General features: G+C 42.7%; 1 protein-coding gene across 1 annotated transcript in view; it reads right to left on the reverse strand.

The window, feature by feature from the left end:
- Positions 1 to 524: 524 nt before the first annotated feature.
- LOC311061218 (uncharacterized protein) overlaps positions 525 to 22,874 on the reverse strand; it is a gene marked incomplete at its 3' end in the record, with an annotated part of 79,943 nt that continues 57,593 nt past the window's right edge. Inside the window, exons 37-52 of the mRNA XM_084079772.1 lie at positions 22,713 to 22,758; positions 21,074 to 21,154; positions 19,026 to 20,399; positions 16,784 to 16,891; positions 15,661 to 16,029; positions 14,695 to 14,834; positions 13,708 to 13,839; positions 10,864 to 11,653; positions 7,733 to 10,210; positions 7,383 to 7,534; positions 5,595 to 5,729; positions 4,818 to 4,875; positions 4,212 to 4,289; positions 3,859 to 4,023; positions 3,309 to 3,371; positions 525 to 2,224 (exon numbers count right to left, since the gene is read on the reverse strand). Coding sequence (XP_083935898.1) covers positions 525 to 2,224; positions 3,309 to 3,371; positions 3,859 to 4,023; positions 4,212 to 4,289; positions 4,818 to 4,875; positions 5,595 to 5,729; positions 7,383 to 7,534; positions 7,733 to 10,210; positions 10,864 to 11,653; positions 13,708 to 13,839; positions 14,695 to 14,834; positions 15,661 to 16,029; positions 16,784 to 16,891; positions 19,026 to 20,399; positions 21,074 to 21,154; positions 22,713 to 22,758 — 7,869 coding nt within the window. The remainder of the gene's footprint in view (positions 2,225 to 3,308; positions 3,372 to 3,858; positions 4,024 to 4,211; positions 4,290 to 4,817; positions 4,876 to 5,594; positions 5,730 to 7,382; positions 7,535 to 7,732; positions 10,211 to 10,863; positions 11,654 to 13,707; positions 13,840 to 14,694; positions 14,835 to 15,660; positions 16,030 to 16,783; positions 16,892 to 19,025; positions 20,400 to 21,073; positions 21,155 to 22,712; positions 22,759 to 22,874) is intronic.

The raw sequence follows: 22,874 nt of genomic DNA on the forward strand, positions 1-22,874 counted from the left end.
AAGTATATATGGCTAATTTTAAAACCTGCCTAGAAAACCAACCAAAATATTCATTCAGGGCACCTGTATTTGCTTAAAGGGTCATACTGTACATAAATCATACATTGGAAAAGTAATTCATTTTATAAATCCATCAACCTCTCAGGCATAAACTAAAGCTTATTTTTTCCCCAGCTTCTTTGAAGTATGGCTGACCTCCATTAACCTGAGTGGACTTCCCTAACTTATCCCTAAGTCCAGCAGCTCTTCTTTCATCAACACCTGTGATGCTTCAGTCCCTCCATAACATTTTAAATGTATCCAAGTCCATTTACAATTTGGATGCAGTGCTAATCTCAAGACCACACACACACACACACACACACACACACACACACACACACACACACACACACACACACACACACACACACACACACACACACACACACACACACACACACACACACACACACACACACACACACACACACACTTCAAAAAGTGTGAATAACACATAAGAGAGAACGTTACCCGGATCATTATTACGGCTGCTGTTGTCTTTGCAAGTCAAGCCATGCTTCTGGAGTGTGCATCGGGTACAATCCTCCAGCAGAGCCATCACTGTAGTTTACATACTGAGAGAACACAGGGTGCTGCTCTGGAGCTCGGGACTCGCCGGCATGCCCAGTTCCGTACGGATATCCATGTGGGAAATAAAAATTCTGGGTGAGTTGACCGTAAGGATAAACCGGGGTGCCATAACCTGCAGCTGGCAGGGAGTCACTGGAGCTTACCGTTGTTAAGGTGGGCTGGTTGATGCTGTAGTCAGAACCAGTAAACTGCTGTCTAGTGGGGTTTGGGTTCACCGCGGTGACGGGACTACCCATGTATGGAGCGACCCCGATGTTAAAAGGAGGATATGCACTGGCCTGCATCACTTGAGCAGTGTTGTTTGGATTAGTGACTGTGGCTGGGGTCGTGGCCAAATTGCAGCTGAACTGAATAGCCTGGTCTCGCCAGGGCTGGAGCTCAGTGGAGCTGACGGCCCTGGCTGCAGGTGGGTTGGAGGAAACGCGACAGTCTTCACCTTCTGGATTGGCTGCTCTGTAGTAGTTTTCCAGAGACTGGTCATCATCACCGATGACGTCGGTAGCTCTGCTTTCTGGCATGAACTGCCGGTTCTCGTAGTCCCAGATGTCATCGTCTGCAGGCTTTGGCTGCGCAAATTTCCGCTTCAACACATTGGCACTTTGGTTTGGTTTGGTGATCTGGATTCGACACTTTGAGTCCAATTGCATCCTGGGCTTCACGAGACCTACAGATGTTTGGGTGGATGTCGATGTCATGGTCACAATCTCAATGGCATTTTCGGGGCTTGCTCGGCTGGGAGAGACGTCCGTCCCTGATTGCTCGGCTCGCATCAAAGATGTAAAATGTCTTAAGTCGTTCATGTCGACGATGGATGTTATCGGTTCACTAGAGGGCAGATCTTTGTTGGCTGCGGGGGACAGGGGGACAGCGGCCACAGCGGTCAACTTCAGCAGTGGTGGCGAGGCTTGTTGAACCTTAGAGAGGGTGGAGTGAAGTTCAGGCTCTGGCTCGCGATTAGCCAGTGAAGAATCTATGAACCAAGGGGTGGTTGACGGCTCAGTAGATGCAGCTGAGACTGGCTTTGTTGGAGAGCATTCAAGGTTAAAGTTAGAGGAAGCCAATATTTTAAGTGAGTTCAAGATCTGCTCTAATTTAGGTCGAGGCCGCATTTGTGAAGGTTCACAGGGCGGCACTTGAGACACTAGAGCTGTAGGTGCTGATGTGCTTTCTACTTTCACTCCGACATTTTGGTGTTGGGGAGAGGGACACCTGGACTGTGGCTCACGTTTAATCAGTGAGGAATCTATGAACCAAGGTGTAGTTGATGGCTGAGTAGATGCTGGATTTGTTGGCGGGCATTCAAGGTTAATCTCTAAAACTTTCTCACCCTGGATTTGTGAAGGCTCACAGTGCGGCACTTGAGAAACCAGAGTTGTAGGTACTGATGTGGTTTCTACTTTCACTCTTGTCACTTGGTGTTGGGGAGAGGGACACTGGCTGGCAAGCGACGAGACGTTTGAATAAGGACCTGAAGGGCCGTCACACGTGCCGCCACCATCGGGTGAATGTGAAATTCTTCTCTGTTTGACTGTCTCTCCATCTTCATTCAGTGACACGTAATCCAAACCATGTTTCACTGCTTTCCTCATTTCTGGGGGGGAGGGAAAAAAAGACAAATATGTTGGAATTCCAATCCAGACTTTCACACACACCCAGAGACATATTCATTACACAAGCCTGTTGAACATTATATATATATATATATATATATATATATATATATATATATATATATATATATATATATATATATATATATATATATATATATATATACATATATATATATATATATATATATATATATATATACATATATATATATATATATATATATATATATTAGGGATGTCCGATTTTATCGGCCTCCCGATATTATCGGCCGATATTAGCATAAAAATTGATATCGGGAAAATATCGGTATCGGTTTTTGAAAAAAAAAAAAAAATTTTTTTTTTTTTTTTTTTTTTTTTTGCTTTATAAATAAGTTACAGGAGTTTTTACTGTATATGGTGTGTGTGATATGAAATTTGAGCTTACCCTAATCACAATAATCCCCGCATATATCGGTATCGGTTGATATCGGTATCGGTAATTAAGAGTTGGACAATATCGGTATATCGGTTATCGGTAAAAAAGCCAATATCGGACAACCCTAATATATATATATATATATATACACATATATATACATATATATATATATATACACATATATATATATATATATATATATATATATATATATATATATATATATATATATATATATATATATATATATATATATATATATATATATATATATATATTTAAGTGTCAAATCACAACAAGTTGTCTCAAGACACTTTACATGTAGAGTAGAGACGCGACAGTCCCAACCTGAGCAAGCAATTTTGCAACAGTTCATTACTTCCATACAGCTATAGTGGGAGGATTGCAGCTTTGTCAGTGTGACCTTGTGTTTATCTAACTGAACACAGACGGCCTGCAGGCTCATTCATCTGTCCATTACTGTGCACTGTATATCTTAGTTAACAAAAAAAGTGCCTGAAGTATAAATAGTCTGCGAGTCTTTTGCCACCTTGGAACTAACTATAATAGTACAGTTGATCAAAACAGTAGTGTTTCAGGACAGCAAAACAGGTTGTGTTGCAGTCAGCGTCAGTATTTACCATTATGTCCAGAGAAACAGGGGTGGGTGTGTTCTTCCTGTTTCACCTCCTGTTTAATGGTGACTGGAAACAGCAGAGAGACAATTAGACCAATTAGACAAGGTTTTATTCACCTGTTTCCTAGGCTGTGTGTTTTCCACTTCCTGTCGATTTCATTGGATATCATTGGTCATCTGACCAGTTTCATTGGATTTCATTGGATCAAATCGACAGGAGGTGGAAAACACACAGCCTAGGAAAGAGGTGAATACATAGACATATAAAGGTAGACGCCTCCTCCCACTCTGGGGCGTCTGTATCTGCGGGCGCCATTTTTGGGAAGGCAAACTGCCTTTCAAAGTGACTACTGGCCAATCACAGCCCCGTAAAAATACATGCTGTGATTGGCCAGTAGTCACTTTGAGTGGCAGCGTGCCTTCCCGAATATGGTGGCCACGGATACAGGACGCTCCAATGAACTGCAGCGGCCAATGAGGTATCTAGGTTTCTATATCTATATGGTTTTATATTCAACATTCTATGTGTTGGGAGTAATGTTGACCTCACACACCTGTTTTGATTGAGTTGTGAGTGTTCAGGGTTGTGAGACGTTCTGGGTGTGGTCTGCCTGATATCTGCTCTGCGACCGGCTCAGTCTTCACTATGGCCACGCTGATCGGAGTCGTCTCAGTCAGACTCCTTTTCAAACGTAGGTTTTCTTTGTTGTCCGTCGCTTCTGAATTGGGAGAAACGATAATAAGATTATAAACTTCAACAGTGGCTTCACACAGTGTCATTGTGTGAGGAGGATCTTGTGAGCTCTGCTGGTCTGTTCAACACCAGAACAACGACATGTTGTCCATCTCATTCTAACATTATTCCAGTGGAACATAAAGCTTGTCTGTAGATGGGAGAGGTTCTCACCTGGTGGTTGTTGGGCGGCAGGTGGACAGGAGGAGGACAGATTCTCTTGTCTCAAGATGTCCTCCAGTATGTGGATGCCTACAGACAACAATCACACCACTACAGTTACACACCTCGACTACCTTTTTTCACTGAGGAAAACGAAATGGAAAAAAAAATGAAATAAAAACTAAGCTGTGATGACTAACACTAAGAATAAATATATTGACAATTTCGTCAACAAATAAAAACTAGACTAAAATGTTAGATCGGCTATTTTCAGCATGCAACCAAGTGTAAAATCAGTCATTTCGACACCATCAAGGCACCTCCACAATACATTATAGTCGACTAAATCAACTGTAGATTTAGTCGACTATAATCTTATGATATTTAGTCGACTAAAACTAGACAAAAAATAAAACATTTCAGATGACTAAAATATGACTAAAACTAAATGGAATTTTATTCAAAAGACTGACTAAAACTAAATCATAATTTGCTGTCAAAATTAACACCGATTCAAGGACCATAGCTGTGAATAGACATGGATATGTACTGTAATGACACCGATGTGGTTCATTAAAACTTGTTAGGTAAAAAAAAAAGGAGAAAAAGATGAAGTACCTTCTCTGAATGGAGCCACTCGGACACGATGATAGGAGCTCTTGTCAAGCGGTATAACCTTGACAAGAAAAAACGTTACACTAGTTAATACATAAATATAACATTATAGTTAACCCATTAAGACCGGGAACGCATCTGTGTCATTTTTAGATTTACTTGTCTATAAAATAATAGCAGATCTATAAGCTCATAGCGCAGCACCGAGTGCCGCGCTACGAGCTTGTAGATCTGGGACTTTTTGGAAAATCGTGAAAATGTGTGCAAATCTTTACAAATGTCTTCTAAATCCTAACAGTTTTCTGAAAAACATATGTTGCTATAATATTAGTGGTTCTCAAACTTTTTTATGTCAAGGACCCCCAAAATGATACGTGTTTGGCCGCAGATTCCCATCAAAATATGTTGTTCCAGGGACCCCCAGAAGCAAAGATTTGAGTTAGAAATGTTGTTCCAAAAATAACATGTATTCAAAGATTTGCACTTAATGTTCAAGATTTTTCTAAAATAGCAGATCTACAAGCTCATAGCACGGCACTCTGTGCCGCGCTATGAGCTTATATATCTGCTATTTTTGAACAGCCAAAGTATAAAATAATGGTTATAGCTAAAAATCTAAAATGACACACAGATGCGTTCCTGGTCTTAATGAATTATGGCCAGACTCAGATATACAAGTTTTAAAGTGTTATCTTTGCGCTTTCAAACTAGTTCCGTTGCAGTTTCACCACCTGTAACACAAGGGTGAACCTTGACTTCATGAACGATCAAAACGGTTACCTCAGCATCCATTTGGTAAAACTGCTCCCGTTCGGCGACTCTGTTGATGGCAAGCTCAAAGCCTTCCATCTTCTGTTTCTCATTCCACGCCTCCATGTTCCTGATTCCAGTCATTAAATGAGGGAACTCCTTCCACTAACACAAACATACAGAAGACAATTTAAAACCGTAGCTCAACACAGCCACTGCTCCATATTTTGTGCATTTTTAGACAGATGTGTGACATTAACACACACAAAAAAATGTTTTTGATTACATGTAATACCATCAGAGAAAAGACAGAATATATTCTTTTGAAAATTTAAACTAAATACATTTTAAAAACACGGCCCCTCACGCATTAGAGGGACAAGGGTTGTGTGTTTTCTAGCATGGTTAAAATGGAGTTTGAAGTTACAATGGGTTTATATAGTAAGAGGGGACTGCCTGATAAAATAGGCTATGAAATATCTAAATATTGAATCAAGCAACTTGAAAACTGTCTGGGGTGCACGCGAAATCCAGAGAAGATGTTAAAATGACCGCAGAAAGTTAAATACCCCTTGCCTGCAATGTTTTATATTTGTTAACTCATTGAGTTCCTGAATTATATCTGGCTATTTCTGGCCAGTACGATTTTGATTTTTTTTTCCAAAGTAAAAAAAAGTGCTTAGGAAGCGAGATACAGCCTTTTTAAGTTATAAGTTAAACAAGGTGTGGATGGAGCTGCAGATCTTCAGATATTGATATCTTGGGTTTTTTATCTTGGGCTTTTTTTTAAAAGTTTTTTTCTATTTTTTTCAAAAACATGTGAAACACGTTAATGGCACGTTGCACCATTGCGGTAAAACACGTGAAACGCGTTAATGGCACTCAATGAGTTAAAGTTTTACTTTTGAAAGGGGCATAATGTGTACCATTCTGATAAACGTTCAGTCTGTTCATTTCAGGCGTCTGCGTCATCCTAACAGTATCTGCTTTAGGCTATACTGTAAAAATGCTGTATTACTTAAGTAAATAAATAAATAACTTGAACATTTAACGAATAAGGATGTTGCCTAACCGGTTGCAAAAATTATACGTAGCCTGCGAGTTAGTTCAGGCAGCATACACTCGAGAGGTTACATACATGCCCATTCTATGTGGCTGTTTACAGCGTCATGCAGACCCATACAGTACGTCATACACTGACGTGGCAATCAGCTGTCCAATTGGGCGGGTTATTTAAGCTCACCTACATCTGTGTTCTGTCCGCTTGTGTGTTATGGTTGTTGTCATGCAGCGTTTGCTCCCACCACCACCCCAGCACCACCAGTGGGCTCTGCTATTGTAATTTATTTCTGTGTGGACCCCAGGAAGAATAGCTGCTGCTAAGGTAGTAGCTAATGGGGATCCAAATAAACAAACAAACTATTGGTTCTATTCTCCATGGGGGGTTGTTATTATATATCTATCTCCCTGCTCTTAAGGTTAATGATGGTTGTCTTAATTGTGCTGAGCAGGGAGGAAAATGTAGCAGAGTCTGAACGCCAAGATAAAATATTACATCCACACATAATATTGGTTCAATATATTAGGTCTATAACATCGGTTCAGTCTATTCGTGAGTTATCTGACCGACTTTGATTTTGAAGGCATTTGTAGAATCGGGCCTCAGGCCTAAATGGGCTAAGGCAGAAGACAAAATTACAATTAAATTATTTGGTCATGGGGAGACGGTTAATGTTAGACTAGAGCATGTCACAATTAGTCACTTGGTTAGGTTAGTAAAAATGATAATATGTGAGAAGTACCGGAGAGGCCACTGACCATATACTTGCGCTGGTGATCGACGCTGATGATGTGTTTACAAATGTTTCTGAGTTCAACATACTCTTCGCAGCAACCACAAATGTAAAAAGGGACCAGTCGCTCATTCTTAGATATCTCTCCACACTGGATCTCCAACACCGATCTCAGACCTAGGGAAAACGCGCGCGCGCACGCACGCACGCACACACACACACACACACACACACACACACACACACACACACACACACACAAAATTATGTAACACTTGATACTTGTAAATCCTTGCTGACACCACTGCAACCAAATCTCACCACCACGCAAGATTTGAGCAAATTGTGCATAAGGGCAAAAAAACAACAACTCACCTGCGACTCGCTTTCTATCAGCCTCTGACATCGCTTTCAGGTAACAGGACAGACGGCTGTCAATCGTTATTCCTGTGAGTGACAGACGTGAAGTGACATCTTGAGGTGCATTCTGACTTGTACCAGAGTACTGGGGAGGCCAGGGTCGTGTGCCAGAACACAGAGGAGCTTCTTGCCTTGAACCAGAGTTCTGAGGAGCCTGCTGACATTCCCTGGAATCCTCAGAAATCCCTTGTTGCTTAACAGAGTCCGAAGCAGCCACTGGCTGTGTCTTGGTGTCACGTGGGGCCACTTGTTGTGTCTTGGTGTCACGTGGGGTCACTTGCTGTGTCTTGGTGTCATGAGGGGCCACTTGTTGTGTCTTGGTGTCACGAGGGGCCCCTGGCTGTGTACTGGAGTCATGAGGGGCCACTTGTTGTGTCTTGGTGTCACGAGGGGCCCCTGGCCGTGTACTGGAGTCATGATGGGCCACTTGTTGTGTCTTGGAGTCATGAGGGGCCACTTGTTGTGTCTTGGTGACATGAGGGGCCACTTGCTGTGTCTTGGTGTCACGAGGGGCCACTTGTTGTGTCTTGGAGTCACGAGGGGCCACTTTTTGTGTCTTGGTGTCACGAGGGGCCACTTGTTGTGTCTTGGTGTCGCAAGGGGCCCCTGGCTGTATACTGGAGTCATGAGGGGCCACTTGTTGTGTCTTGGTGACATGAGGGGCCACTTGTTGTGTCTTGGAGTCACGAGGGGCCACTTGTTGTGTCTTGGTGTCACGAGGGGCCACTTGTTGTGTCTTGGAGTCACGAGGGGCCACTTGTTGTGTCTTGGTGTCACGAGGGGCCACTTGTTGTGTCTTGGTGTCGCAAGGGGCCCCTGGCTGTGTACTGGAGTCATGAGGGGCCACTTGTTGTGTCTTGGAGTCATGAGGGGCCACGTGTTGTGTCTTGGAGTCATGAGGGGCCACGTGTTGTGTCTTGGAGTCATGAGGGGCCACTTGTTGTGTCTTGGAGTCATGAGGGGCCACTTGTTGTGTCTTGGAGTCCTGAGGGGCCACTTGTTGTGTCTTGGAGTCATGAGGGGCCACTTGTTGTGTCTTGGTGTCACGAGGGGCCACTTGCTGTGTCTTGAAGTCATGAGGGGCCCCTGGCTGTGTCTTGGAGTCACGAGGGGCCACTTGTTGTGTCTTGGTGTCACAAGGGGCCACTTGCCGTTTCTTGGTGTCACGAGGGGCCACTTGTTGTTTCTTGGTGTCACGAGGGGCCACTTGTTGTGTCTTGGTGTCATGAGGGGCCCCTGGCTGTGTCTTGGTGTCACGAGGGGCCCCTTGTTGTGTCTTGGTGTCACGAGGGGCCCCTGGCTGTGTACTGGAGTCACGAGGGGCCACTTGTTGTGTCTTTGTGTCACGAGGGGCCCCTGGCTGTGTCTTGGTGTCACGAGGGGCCACTTGTTGTGTCTTGGTGTCACGAGGGGCCACTTGTTGTTTCTTGGTGTCACGAGGGGCCACTTGTTGTTTCTTGGTGTCATGAGGGGCCACTTGTTGTGTCTTGGTGTCATGAGGGGCCCCTGGCTGTGTACTGGAGTCACGAGGGGCCACTTGTTGTGTCTTGGTGTCACAAGGGGCCCCTGGCTGTGTACTGGAGTCACGAGGGGCCACTTGTTGTGTCTTGGTGTCACGAGGGGCCACTTGTTGTGTCTTGGTGTCACGAGGGGCCACTTGTTGTTTCTTGGTGTCACGAGGGGCCACTTGCTGTGTCTTGGTGTCACAAGGGGCCCCTGGCTGTGTCCTGGAGTCACGAGGGGCCACTTGTTGTGTCTTGGCGTCACGAGGGGCCACTTGTCGTGTCTTGGTGTCACGAGGGGCCACTTGTTGTGTCTTGGTGTCATGAGTGGCCCCTGGCTGTGTACTGGAGTCACGAGGGGCCACTTGTTGTGTCTTGGCGTCACGAGGGGCCACTTGTTGTGTCTTGGTGTCACGAGGAGCCACTTGCTGTGTCTTGGTGTTATGAGGGGCCCCTGGCTGTGTACTGGAGTCGCGAGGGGCCACTTGCTGTGTCTTGGTGTTATGAGGGGCCACTTGTTGTGTCTTGGTGTCATGAGGGGCCACTTGTTGTGTCTTGGTGTCTAGAGGGGCCCCTGGCTGTGGTCTCGAGATCAGAGGGGCCACTGGCTGCATCTTGGTGTCTAGAGGGGCCCCTGGCTGTGGTCTCGAGATCAGAGGGGCCACTGGCTGCATCCTGGGGTCCTGGGAACTCTCTACCTGAACATCACATCTCTGTGGACCTTCTGGCTGAACATCACAGCTCTGTGGACTCTCTGTCTGAACATCACAGCTCTGTGGACTCTCTGTCTGAACATCACAGCTCTGTGGACTTTCTGTCTGAACATCACAGCTCTGTGGCCTCTCTGTCTGGGTGTCAGAGGGTAAGGTGTGCATTGGTGAGGATTCTGAGCCAGTGGCCAAACGATCTGGGCTTTGATTTGTTTCATTACCTACGGATGGAAAGAAGGGATGGAAGTGATAGTTGGTGGTTGAGTGCAAATAAACGATGATGGTGGATTAGAAATAGCTAGAGATGAGAAACTGAGAACAGGATAATATGGGCTGACAACTTAAGACATCCTACAGTATCCTCTTTATTAGCTTTGCATCCATAACCTATTCCTTAAAGGGATAGTTAGTATCTATAAGTCACCCCATTTAGACTTGAATTCATGTATATTCTTTTGTTTTTGTCGCATTCCTACAGTATAAGCTAATAATTTGATGGCCAGCGGTTCCGGTAGGCGACACAAAGGAGACTCTTTGTCTCCTACCGGAACCGCTGCCGGTCATCAAATTATTGGCTTAGGAATTTGACAAAAACAAAACAATATCCATGAATTCAAGTCTCCATGGGGTGACTAATCCATAGAAAAAGTCATTTTGGGGGTGAACTATCCCTTTAAAGACATAGTGCCACAATCTATGCCTTTTTTCTCCTGTTATATTATCTAGAGATTATACAATCATATTAAAAATTTAAAGAAAGTGCTGAAAATGTTACAAAAATTAAAAAATAAAGAGTTAACAACAAGAAGAACAACAATTACATGCGCAAAATAGGGAGGCCAGGGTTAGGGATTTAAAAAATAATAATACTGACCCACTACAGGTCCATTTGTTGTGGATTGTGAAGTTTCTACAGGGCTGCTCTGACAGGTAGATGTGGGAGACACGGCTGTGGCCAGTGAGGGAAGCAGCTGTGTGTCACCACCATTTGACATCATGGAGGTCTGCATATGGCCGGTCTTGGAGACATCTTTAGTAGTTTGACAGGTCGTGTCGGTTTTGGTGGCAGTCACAGATGTCTCTGTAACGTTGCGTTGGGTTGAAATATTCCAAGCGGTTTCGGAAGTGCTGGAGGTGACTTTGTTTTCGGGGGAACCTACAGCATCAGAGGCCCTGGGCCCTGCCACAGTCGGACTGGTGGTGACAGCTTTACCTGACGTGCTCGTAGCTTCAACGGCAGCCTCAAAATCTTGCCAGAGAGCTTCCCAGAGAGTTTCAGAGAAGGCTGGATTTTCACTTGGTTTAGAGGTGGTCGCGGATGAAGAGGGTTTGGAGATGGTGGATTTGGACACATCTACCTGTGTGTGTGTATTGGCAAGTTTTGAGTTGGTTGCAAGTGCATCAGAGGTCGACGTAGTTTTACCATCAGTGTGTGACGTGACTGTGACAACATTGCCTTTGGAAACAATTTTGGCTGTATCTTCAGTTAGGCAGCTCCTGGACAGTTCAGTTAATTCAGCCACAGTTTTGGATATGAGAATATTTTTGAGGTCTTCATTCATTTCAAGAGAAACAGCCTTTGTTTTGCTTGTGCCGTCTGCTTTCAAAGGGGATTTGGCAGTAACCTTCAGGGACTGGCTTGTGGAGGACTTCATCACCACCACCTTTAAAATAGCACACAATATTATGCAAGTGACTTCTTATTTAAAGGTAGGGTAAGTGATTTGCAATTATTCAAATAATTGCAAAATGGTTCTATGTTCTGATAGTGCTCGTTACTATAGAGTGTCCTGTCCATATAAGGAGTCTCCATGTCTCTCCAGCTCTTTATAAAACAGAAAATGCATTTTCGTTTCAGTTTCAGTTTCATTTCCAATTTTATCCAATCAGGATAGAGAACACAATCGGGATACAGATTAAACAAGTGAAATTGGAAGTGATGACACTAAGAAATGAGCAGGCAAAATTGGAACTGGAACACTATAAAAATGAAGCTTAAAAATGGGTACTTTCTCCTGATTGGCTGAGATTTTGACACCTACCAGAAAATGTATTTTCTGTTTATTAAAGAGCTGGAGAGACGGGGAGACTCCTGTTACTGAACAAACACTCTATAGCAATGATTAGTATCAGAATATAGTGCTTTAACCTTTTAAAAAATACTTTTTGTTTTAACCCAAAAATATCACTTACCCTACCTTTAACACCTTTCAAATGGCTACAGTACATACCATTTTAGACCATGATAACTATTCCCCACCATTTCCAATACTGCTACAGCTTTTCACAATCCTGCTTACAAACGGTAAATCGTGGGGAAATGGCCGTTTAAGTGTGAGAGTTCTTAATCTTTAAGTTTTCAGTTTCTGAAATATTGGGCACGACCTTGTTGGCAAAACCTTTAGAACATTTCAAAAGTATAAAATAGGGCTTAAGTGGTCCCACCCATTAAGACCGGAAATGATGAACACGTGAGTCATTTTAGATTTCTTTGGCTATTCAAAAATAGCAGATATACAAGCTCATAGCGCGGTACCGAGTGGCACGCTACAAGCTTGTAGATCTGCTATTTTTGAAAAATCATGAAAATATTTGCAAATCTTTGAATATTTGTAACTCAAATATTTTGAGATGGGGGGTCCGCGGCCTTAGCCTGGTAACCCCCCCCCCCTTCTTTTGCATTTGATTTCAGGAATTGGTCTGGTCTGCAGACCTATAGACGGGTTTCCTGTTAGTAAACATGAGAGGATATGACCGCGCAGAGGAGGGGTAAGCCTATAGAGGGCGCCATTACCCGCAGCAGCTCTGGTCAAATGTCCATTCATAAAAGAAATGATCTTCACCGGGTTTAATGAAAGTAGATTAAATTATGCAGTTTGTAATACCTTGTTTACTCAATAAAAATGATTTGTCGGAAGTTGGATCTGTTTGTATATAATAGCAGCATTATGCCTATTATGCCTATAATATCAGAATTATGGCTATCTAACTCCCGAACACAACAACAGAGTGAACGGCGTAACAATTCGTTTCCCCCGAGCATGCGCAGATTGCGCATTCTGCTCTGTGATGACGTCGCGCGGAAATCCGTCTATATGGGCAATTTGGCTGTGGGCTGGAGCTGGGCAGGAGTGACAACCCCTTCAGCCAATCAGCAGTTTGTTTCCTCGACCACCAGACAATGTGACGCAGGGGGACTTTAGAAAGGGCCATGCCGAAAATAGGTTGCCTTATTCGGATACATGTGTGTCACTGCCCGCCGCTGCCGGTTGTCTGATTTGAATTTTTTAAATAAGCTCTGTCATGATTAATTGACCACATATATGAAGTTAAACAACTAAATTCTATCCGAACGATATCTTAAAAGTAAATTCTGTGCCTCAAAAAAGAAGTTTGAGAGCATTTTAAAGTTTTAAAACCGAAACCAAAAACAGCGGACAGGATTTCAATGGCGGACCGTTTCATTTGTGTCGGCTGCACTCGGCTCCATCCGGGTTCACTCGGGTTCCACCTGCCTACCTCCGCTATCAATCACAGAACAATGAGCGAGGACGCTGATTGAACATTGTTATGAACTCCGCAGAAACGCCCAGACAGCCCTGCAGGCCAGACTCACTCCTGATATCAAATGGAAACCCCTCATGGAAATGAGGGGTTTACCAGGCTACCGCGGCCTCAGGTCTTAATGGGTTAAAAGAAGGTAGTAAAACATTTTTACCTTCAATCTTCCCCATCCCTCATCTCTCTCCACCCGTTGGGCCAGGTCTCGCAGAGACCTGAACCTGCCTGGCCATTCATGGCCACGACCCAGCAATGGCCAATCATGGACCATTCGAGGATGCAACTTTTTCTGCAAAAAACAAACAAACATGTAGCGTAAGTTACTGTTCAGTTTCAATAAGTGATAATCACATAAGGTAGAATGTCTTTCTTGTTATACATTCAAACACACAAGTGGACACAAATTAACCCCTGACAATACAATGTAGTGACACAGTACACTTAAGTACGTGGTAATATCATAAATCGTGTCTGTCGTTAATAAAGAGGTCTAGGCCAGGTCAAGTCCAGCCAAACAGCAGCACTTGCCATTACAAGCAGAATACAATGAATAAAGGTCGAACTAGGCCTGCAGTACATACGCATTGATTACTTTATTAAAATGATTATTAACCGGACATGATTATTATTGATCGGACATATCCGTCTTGATCACTTGACTACCGATTTGCGTGATGTTTGGGACAGCATTTGTAGTAATATAAATGTTTATTTGTTGCAAAATCGGCCTCCTGGTGGCAATGTTGAAAGGGTGGCGGACGGACGGACGGACGGACGGACAGACAGGGGGAGCAAAACATACTCTCTCGCCATGCCTTTCGGCCTGGTGGAGACAATAAGTTGAACATGTCAGACCACTGGTAAGACTGCTGGGGTGCAGGTTGTTTTTATATATATAACCCCACACCTCCTTATTCTTTGAGCTCAGCTGAACTTTGTATTCAATGTTTTTGCTCCTTTCCATCATGCTCAGATAACATACTATATCCTGAACACCTCATAATTTGCCATTCCTGGAACACAAACAGTAAACACTGGTATGGTTAAGCCCATTTCATACTCTGTCAGCATTACCATTGTATGCAAAGTATATACATTAAGCATTAGAAAGAGTTTCCCTGCCACCACAGGCTCTGATACTCACTATATAGTTGTAGCGGTGATCTGCAGATATGATGTGAGACATGTGTTGGGAACCGACAAGGTCGCTGGAACAGCAGTGACAACGGAAATAGTTGCGGGCGTTGTCCTCCAGCCACTGGAACTCTGTCATCATGCTCAAACCTGGACCACAGTGTCACAGAACATGTCACATACTGAACACTATGGCAAGTAGAAGATGACAGTGAATGCTCAAGTTATCTGAACCCAAACAAGCTTCTCTTAGCTACTGTAAGTTGTTGGTGTGCAGTTTGTGATCAAAACAGCAATGATGCCCTAGCCCGTAGCACTTGCCCTAGCCTTGACGACCTTGCAGGCTTATGCAAAGGCTAAAATGTCATTTAGATAGCGTGTGATGTAGAGAGATGCCAGGTCATTTGTTGACCTGGTATCCTATGTGTATAGTTTCAATGTACAGATTATTGATGTACTAAATTAATGTGCCAACGTGATCTTTAACAGCGTGAGGCGAGCTGTGATTGGTGTTGCAGCAAAAGCGGTTTACGTTAAGTTAATTCAATCAATTTAAGTGATCATTTCACCTCTACAACGGTATGTTCTAACCAAAGAGTCGATACACTTATTTATATATATATATATATATAACACAGATATATTTATGCATAACTGTCAGGAAATCTAGACCATCTGAGTAAGGATTGTTTGCTACACTGTACGATGGTGTCGTACCAGCTCAGAGCTTGTAGATCTGCTATTTTCATATTTGCATGTGAGCGAGACAAATTGAACACATCCGTTCAAGGATGCATGTCATGACATACAGTATGACCTCAAATCAGTGATTGCTTCCACATATTTAAGATATCTCGCACAACATTGCAAAATAGTATACCTTGCTGACTAGAGGAACATCCCACAATGTTATAAACCAGACATTTCAAGACAAAAGTACATTTGAGAATATACAAAAATGAGAGAGTATGCTGACCAATGACTGGCTCTGTTCTTTCAGTGTTGTTGAGGTACTGCCACAGGGCTGTGCTTGTAGCTGTGGGGTTCATGGTGTCCGCTGGAGTGACCTGGGGGTGACACCTGTCGGTTGGTGGCTGAGCTTGGTGGTGCTGGACATCAGCATTGAATGGCTTGTCCTGGGCATCAGAGATTAGTGTATTTGCCTGGGGTTGACAGTCAGATGTAGACGGAGGGGTTTGAAGGCCCTGGGGATGGGTGGGGCTGACCTGGATGCTGTGGGTCACCTGAGAAGCACCTGGGGTATCTGCAGGTTGAGGAGGAGCTTTTGGTTCGAGTCCATGTAAAGTTTCTTGTTCAGCAACGGTCTCTTTTTCTTTCCTTAAGGCTGTCAACACACAGAGCACGATGGAGAAGTTCAAACACCGACTGCTTACATCAGTTGGTGGAAAATAAAATGGGCTTAGGAGATGTTTTGAACACTGTCGGGCTGCATCTTGCATTTTATTATTGTCTCTTACCAAATTTGAGCTGCAAGGTAAAATACCTTGTCCCTTCCCGACTCAGACACCCAAATGCTTGAGCTCAGCCCCTCTGTCTTCCCCAATAACTCCCCTGCCCCACGAGGTCCATCCACATCCAGCCCCGGCAACTACCGCCCTACATTATTTCTATTCTTAGTTCCATCTTGAAAGTTATGGAAAATATAGTTTATGAACAGGTTGAAAAGTATCTTGCTGAAAAACAAACTACTACTGTGTAATAAAAAAATGTGAATCCTTACTCTCCTTCAAAACCGCTCTAAAAGAGCACTTACAGGTGGATGCAATTCGGAACTGGCCCCTGTAAAAGGTCCAAGCCTATCACCAGTGACATTGATGTGCATAAGTCTGTAAATTACATTTAGTAACAGGCTATGCTTTATAAATCTTTATAAATCGGTTTTGATTCACATTTCAAACCACCTACAAAAGGGATGTGGTTCAAATCTGATTAGGAAACATTTGTTTCCATGTGTGGGTTTTTTTTTTTACAATCAGACTTGATAAAAGCCAATCTGATCAGGTTAGGCCAAAAAAAAAAGGGCTTTGATCTGCCGGTTTGAATATAGCCTAAAATAACATAACGGGAGCCTACTGTACCTATCCCATGCAGCATAGAGGGGTCCTGTAGCTCCATCATGTCCTCGATGTCACGGTCCAGCTGGGGAATGTTGGGAGGAAGGAGGTCATCTGCCCCGTACCTCTTCCCTATGGTGCAAGGAAACGGACAACAACCAGGAGAGGCAAGGTGAGGAGGATGGGTGTGATACAAACATTAACCTATAATCTATACCAGGGGTGTCAAACTCAATTTGGTGTCCGGGCAAGATTGGTCAAATGGTGACTTGAGGTGGGCAGGAACCAGTTGCGGACACACATGCGCGCTCACGCATTCAGTTATACAGCATTGTTTTTCAATCTGTTGTCTGAACTTGTCTCAGAAAACAAACAATGCAATTTGTAACAATAATAATAATTATAATAATTATAATAATTATAATTATTATTATAAACCATTTTAAGTAGAATAATTCAATTTGAAGTTAAACAATACCTGGTAATTTGTGTGGGTTGTTAAATAATTACATTTATAGAACAGTGGTGTAAAGTAACTAATTACATTTACTCAAGTACTGTACCTAAGTAAAGATTTGAAGTAGTTTTACTTTATTAGAGTATTTCCAATTTCCAGAACTTTTACTTCTACTCCACTACATCTCAGTCACTGCTATAACTACAGTATATCATTTAAAAAATGTTTTATGAAGATTAGCTACTTTAATTACTTACATTAAAATCAAACAATGCAATTTGTAACGAGCCCATCCATTTGAAATAGAACGATTCAATTCAATACCTGGTAATGTGTGTGGTTCCATGATTTTTCAAAAATAGCAGATCTACAAGCTCATAGTGCAGCACTCAGTGCGGCACTATGAGCTTTTATATCTGCTATTTTTGAATAGCCAAATAAATCTTAAAATGACACAGATGCTTTCCCCAGATTGAATGTTAAATACACTCTGAGTTCAATTAACACTGAGGATTTCACTGGGCAAGCTCCTGAGAAATAAAAGAAGCAGCTTTGATAAATGTATTTTTAACACATATATGATTAATGCTTCTAACTACCTATTATATATATATATATATATATATATATATATATATATATATATATATATATATATATATATATATATATATATATATATATATATATAGACATAAAAAAGTTAGAGAACCACATTATAGCAACATAAGTGTTTCAGAAAACTGTTAGCATTTAGGAGACATTTGTAAAGATTTCCATGATTTTTCAAAAATAGCAGATCTACAAGCTCATAGTGCAGCACTCAGTGCGGCACTATGAGCTTTTATATCTGCTATTCTTGAATAGCCAAATAAAGAGAGAGAGAGAGAGAGAGAGAGTCTGACTCCTGTGTGAGGATCAAAGAGTATAGCCATTACTACTCGACTAGTAGTTGAATAGACTCTTAACGAGCCAATCAGCCACAACATTCCACAGCTGGGGAGAGACAATGCCTCTCTATAGCGGGCCATCAAAGGTACTTGCTGCAGCCAAGTAGCAGCGAGTGGGGGAGAGGGGACATCTGCTTGGACGCTCAGCAAGGCAATGTAAACTCCGAATCTATGTCTGTTAGATGTAGTATCAATTTACTATTTTTAAAAGTATTTCGCGGGCCGCCATGGACCTTTCCGCGGGCCGCAAAACGCCCGCGGGCCGCGAGTTTGACAACCCTGATCTATACAGTAGTTTTGTTTCATCTGACTCATAAAGTAACTCAGAGACCTCAAGACCATGCGACCTGCCAGGTCCTGAACTCCCTATAGTATGGAAAAACTCCCCCAAGAGAGGAGTGTAAAATAGTAATATAGTATAATATAGTTCACACTGGTACAAAATAGAAGAGAAATACAACAATATAACTAATTAAATCATTCTCCCATAGAGGAGGGGACAAAATTTGTCCCCTCCTCTATGGGAGAATGAAATCGGAAGCCTTTCAGTAGGGTTTTCACTTATCAGCACTCACAACATTTACTTTTCCCATCAACCTTGACATTGGGCGCCTCTGTTGAGAGTATCGTCTTGTTTAGCATTTCACTGCCTTATCTGGGTTGCACAACAGGGCCAAAGATTTGCCCCGTGGCCTTTGTAATACAGAATGAACCGAGCTGAATAAGAACAGTATGACAGGACACTGATCTCATCCTGTTGAGATACTTCTGTACACCAGATGCTTAAATGGGAAAAAAGCAACACCGCCACCAGAGTAGACCAAATGATGAAGAATAAAATAACTCAGCAGATACACACCTTTGTGATTTTCACATTGATCACGTGTTTTTGTCTCCACTGCCACATCACTCAAAGCCTCCGCTGTTTGGCTAATACTGCTTATGTCTCCTGCTTTGTCTTGTTCTTCTATGGAGGACCTTTGGGTAATACTGCTTATGACTCCAGCTTTGTCTTGTTCTTCTATGGAGGACTTCTGGGTCTTCTTACAGGCTGAACCTTCCTCTTCATCACCGAGTCGTTGTCTTTTACCCGCCACCTCCGGCCTGGCATGTTCGCTCCTCCGCCTTTTCCCAAGTGTCCTGCTCTCCGCTTCGGCATCACCGTCTTTCCTGACCCTTGGCACGGTGTCCTTGCCAGTCGAACCGCTTCTTGTTCCGGCCTCTTCCCCCACATCACCCTTTCGGGTTTCTTTCCCTTTTTCAATCCGCTCCTCTGTACTTTGTTTCAGAGTCTCTTGGTCAGCTCTACGTTCCACAGAGGTGTTCTGAGTGGGACACTTCTTCTCACCAGGTTTATGGACACGGGAATCTTTCTCTGACGCGGCGTCCTTTTCCACTGGAAAGGGCCTGTACTCTGTTTCGGTATCTGTCGTGACCATTGAGGTGGCATCCTGGCCAGTCGCACCGCTTTCTGTTCCGGCCTCTTCTCCTGCGTCACCCTCTCTTTTCCGGGCCGTCTTCTGACTCTTAGGGCTCACCTTTTTTAACCACGCAAACTTCCACGTAAAAGGCTGGCCCGTCGCATCGACTTTTTCAGTCTTTTGTTCTTCTGTACTTTGTTTTTGAGTCTCTTCGTCTGCTCGACGTTCCACAGAGATGTTCTGAGTGGGACACTTCTTCTCATCAGGTTTGAGGACACAGGAATCTTTCTCAGGCACTGCTTTCTTTTCCACTGGAATGGGCTGTGGAGTGTGGACTTTTTCAGTCTTTTGTTCTTCTGCACTTTGTTTTTGAGTCTCTTCGTCTGCTCGACGTTCCACAGAGCTGTTCTGAGTGGGACACTTCTTCTCATCAGGTTTGAGGACACAGGAATCTTTCTCAGGCACTGCTTTCTTTACCACTGGAATGGGCTGTGGAGTGTGGACTTTTTCAGTCTTTTGTTCTTCTGCACTTTGCTTTTGAGTCTCTTCGTCTGCTCGACGTTCCACAGAGCTGTTCTGAGTGGGACACTTCTTCTCATCAGGTTTATGGACACAGGAATCTTTCTCAGGCACTGCTTTCTTTTCCACTGGAATGGGCTGTGGAATGTGATCCTTCACATCTGATGGCTGTGGAGTGGGATCCTTCACATCTGGACGTTTTTTGTCAGCATCTCTCTCAGGCATCTTGGTCATTTCAGGACTCGTGTTGCTCCCAATGACATTAGCAATCTCCTTCAGAGTTTCTGTAGGGACTGAGAAACAACATGAGGCAATATAGGCAACTGACACAAAGGCTAAAGAGTTAAAAGGAAACAACAAAAATAAGTTATTTTAATACAGTCATGTCAAACAAAAAAACAAATTAGACTTGCGGCTGCATGGCGAATATTATCATTTATCATTGGAGCGTAAAAAACAGTGTATTCTTTCCCTTAAATCTGTCCGTAAGCCAACGTCCAAGTGGCATTTATCACAGGATCCTATACAGATCCTATACGCGTTGCAACGCGCTGTGAGCTTGTAGATCTGCCATTTTCAAATAGCCAATGCAGCCAGATCTGCAATCTTATCTGAATGACTGTTAAAGCAGTTTGTTTAAATAAAATAATAATAATAATAATAATAAATTAGTTAAATTTGTTAAAATGTTATATTTTCACAGGGATTATTTTTTAGTGTGTTAAATATACATTGTGGAGTGGATACATATGTTCAGATGCCTGTCAGACGGTCAGACAATGCTGGGTGGGTGTATAGCCAAAGTCAACAACTGCCTCCGACCTGTCGTGAGATCTGAACGGGCCGTAGGCTGAAGCCAAAGTCAGGATATATTGATGAATATAAATCGCCGTACGCCCATTATTTAGTCTACACCGCGTTGATAAATGAGGGCTACATGTGGACCAAAACATTTGACTTGTCTTACCCAATTTCTCTCCCACTTTTAAAACAGGAAGAAGCTGTCCTTTACCCTCAGACCTCTTTTTCCTTTGCAGGGCGATGACAGCTGGAACAGAAATGTGGAGCTAAATTATATAATTATTGTACACCATGAGAGACCCTCCAGGGCAAATTGATATATATTTGGCCCCATCTGAAAATATGTTGTGCCAGGACCTCCAGAAGCAACGATTTGTTAAAAATGTTCAAGGACTGTTAAGGAATTCTGAATACCTAAAGTATGCATTTCATTTAGAAAAATGTAAGTGATGTATGCTTATGTCCTTGTAACCACAGTTAGTGTGTAGTTATGTTAGAAAATGTATTTCTTTTAAAGGGCAAGACCACTTTGGTAGAGGTTTGGGTTGTGTAGTTACCTTGCCATGATGTAACTCCAAAGGTGGGCAAGAAATGAAAAATAATTGCGCCATTGATTAGAAATTGATAATTCAAAATATGCTCCTCATTGACTTACATTGTACAGTAAAACAGCTCTCAAAGTCACTCTTTTAGCACAGAAATGAGCGCAAACAAAGTTGATTCAGACAATATAGAACATCACCAAACCCAGTACTGTTTTTTTTTTAAATAAAAATGTCAACTTCATGTTGATTTTGCCATTTTTAATAAGTAGAAAACCCGGACTGGATCGGCGGATCCGGATCCTGATCTTCAAATAGTAAAATCAACAGGGAGTTGACATTTTTATTAAAAAAACAAATAGTACTGGGTTTGGTGATGCTCTATATTGTCTGAATCAGCTATGTTTGGGTTCATTTATGTGCTAAAAGAGTGACTTTGAGAGCTGTTTTACCGTACAATGTAAGTCAATGAGGAGCATATTTTGAATTATCAATTTCTAATCAATGGAGCAATTATTTTTTATTTCTTGCCGACCTTTGGAGTTACATCATGGCAAGGTCACTACACAACCCAAACCTCTACCAAAGTGATCTTACCCTTTAAATGACCTGAACCTTTGACCTGTAACCTAGGGGCCTGTACTACCATGTGTTGTTGTTGTCAATACAAGAAGGAAGCTAAAATGGGTGATGAGCTTATACTGTAGATCTGCTATTTTTGAAAAGCCAACACTAAATTCTAAAATGAAACAGATGCTTTCCCGGTCTTAATGGATTAAACACAGTTGGTCCACATTTTTATGACCACGTAGGAATGACATTTACGTCAAGGCTTGTGGAGTGTCTAGTATATAACTTGCTCCAGAAAGCAGGACCTGGCAGATGGACACGGGAACTTACCTTGCTACATCGAAACTGTAAGTCTATCTCCTGTTTTAGTACTACAATAATAATCACTCATTCTTTCAAACCTGAGCTGTTGTCATTGCCTTATTCTTGTCTTATCTGTTTCTGACTGAGTGCCCAGACAGACAGACAGACAGACAGACAGACAGACAGACAGACAGACAGACAGACAGACAGACACCCAAGAAGAACGATTGGCCAAAAGGAGACCCGGTGCTAGATAAGGTCAGCAACTCCTAACAGACAAGGTGCCGCCTAGTTGGAGGTCTGTGCTCTATTGAGCATATTGTTTGGTTAAACCATGTTTTGAATACAAAACGCAGCACTTTCTCTCCCTATGCCTATAACCACACTCACCGTTTCTATATGTATATGGAAAGATGGGGATGCTCAGTGTCACTTTCTGTAAGATAGAAAATAGAGAGATTGAGTGTTGAAACAGAACAGATTGCTGCATGTACTTTGTGATATCTACAAGAGTGTACCTGATGTGTAGAGTGTACTTAATGGGTAGAGTAT

The sequence above is a fragment of the Gymnoscopelus microlampas genome (genome assembly GCF_963454915.1).
Source record: "Gymnoscopelus microlampas genome assembly, chromosome: 15".
NCBI lineage: Eukaryota > Metazoa > Chordata > Actinopteri > Myctophiformes > Myctophidae > Gymnoscopelus > Gymnoscopelus microlampas.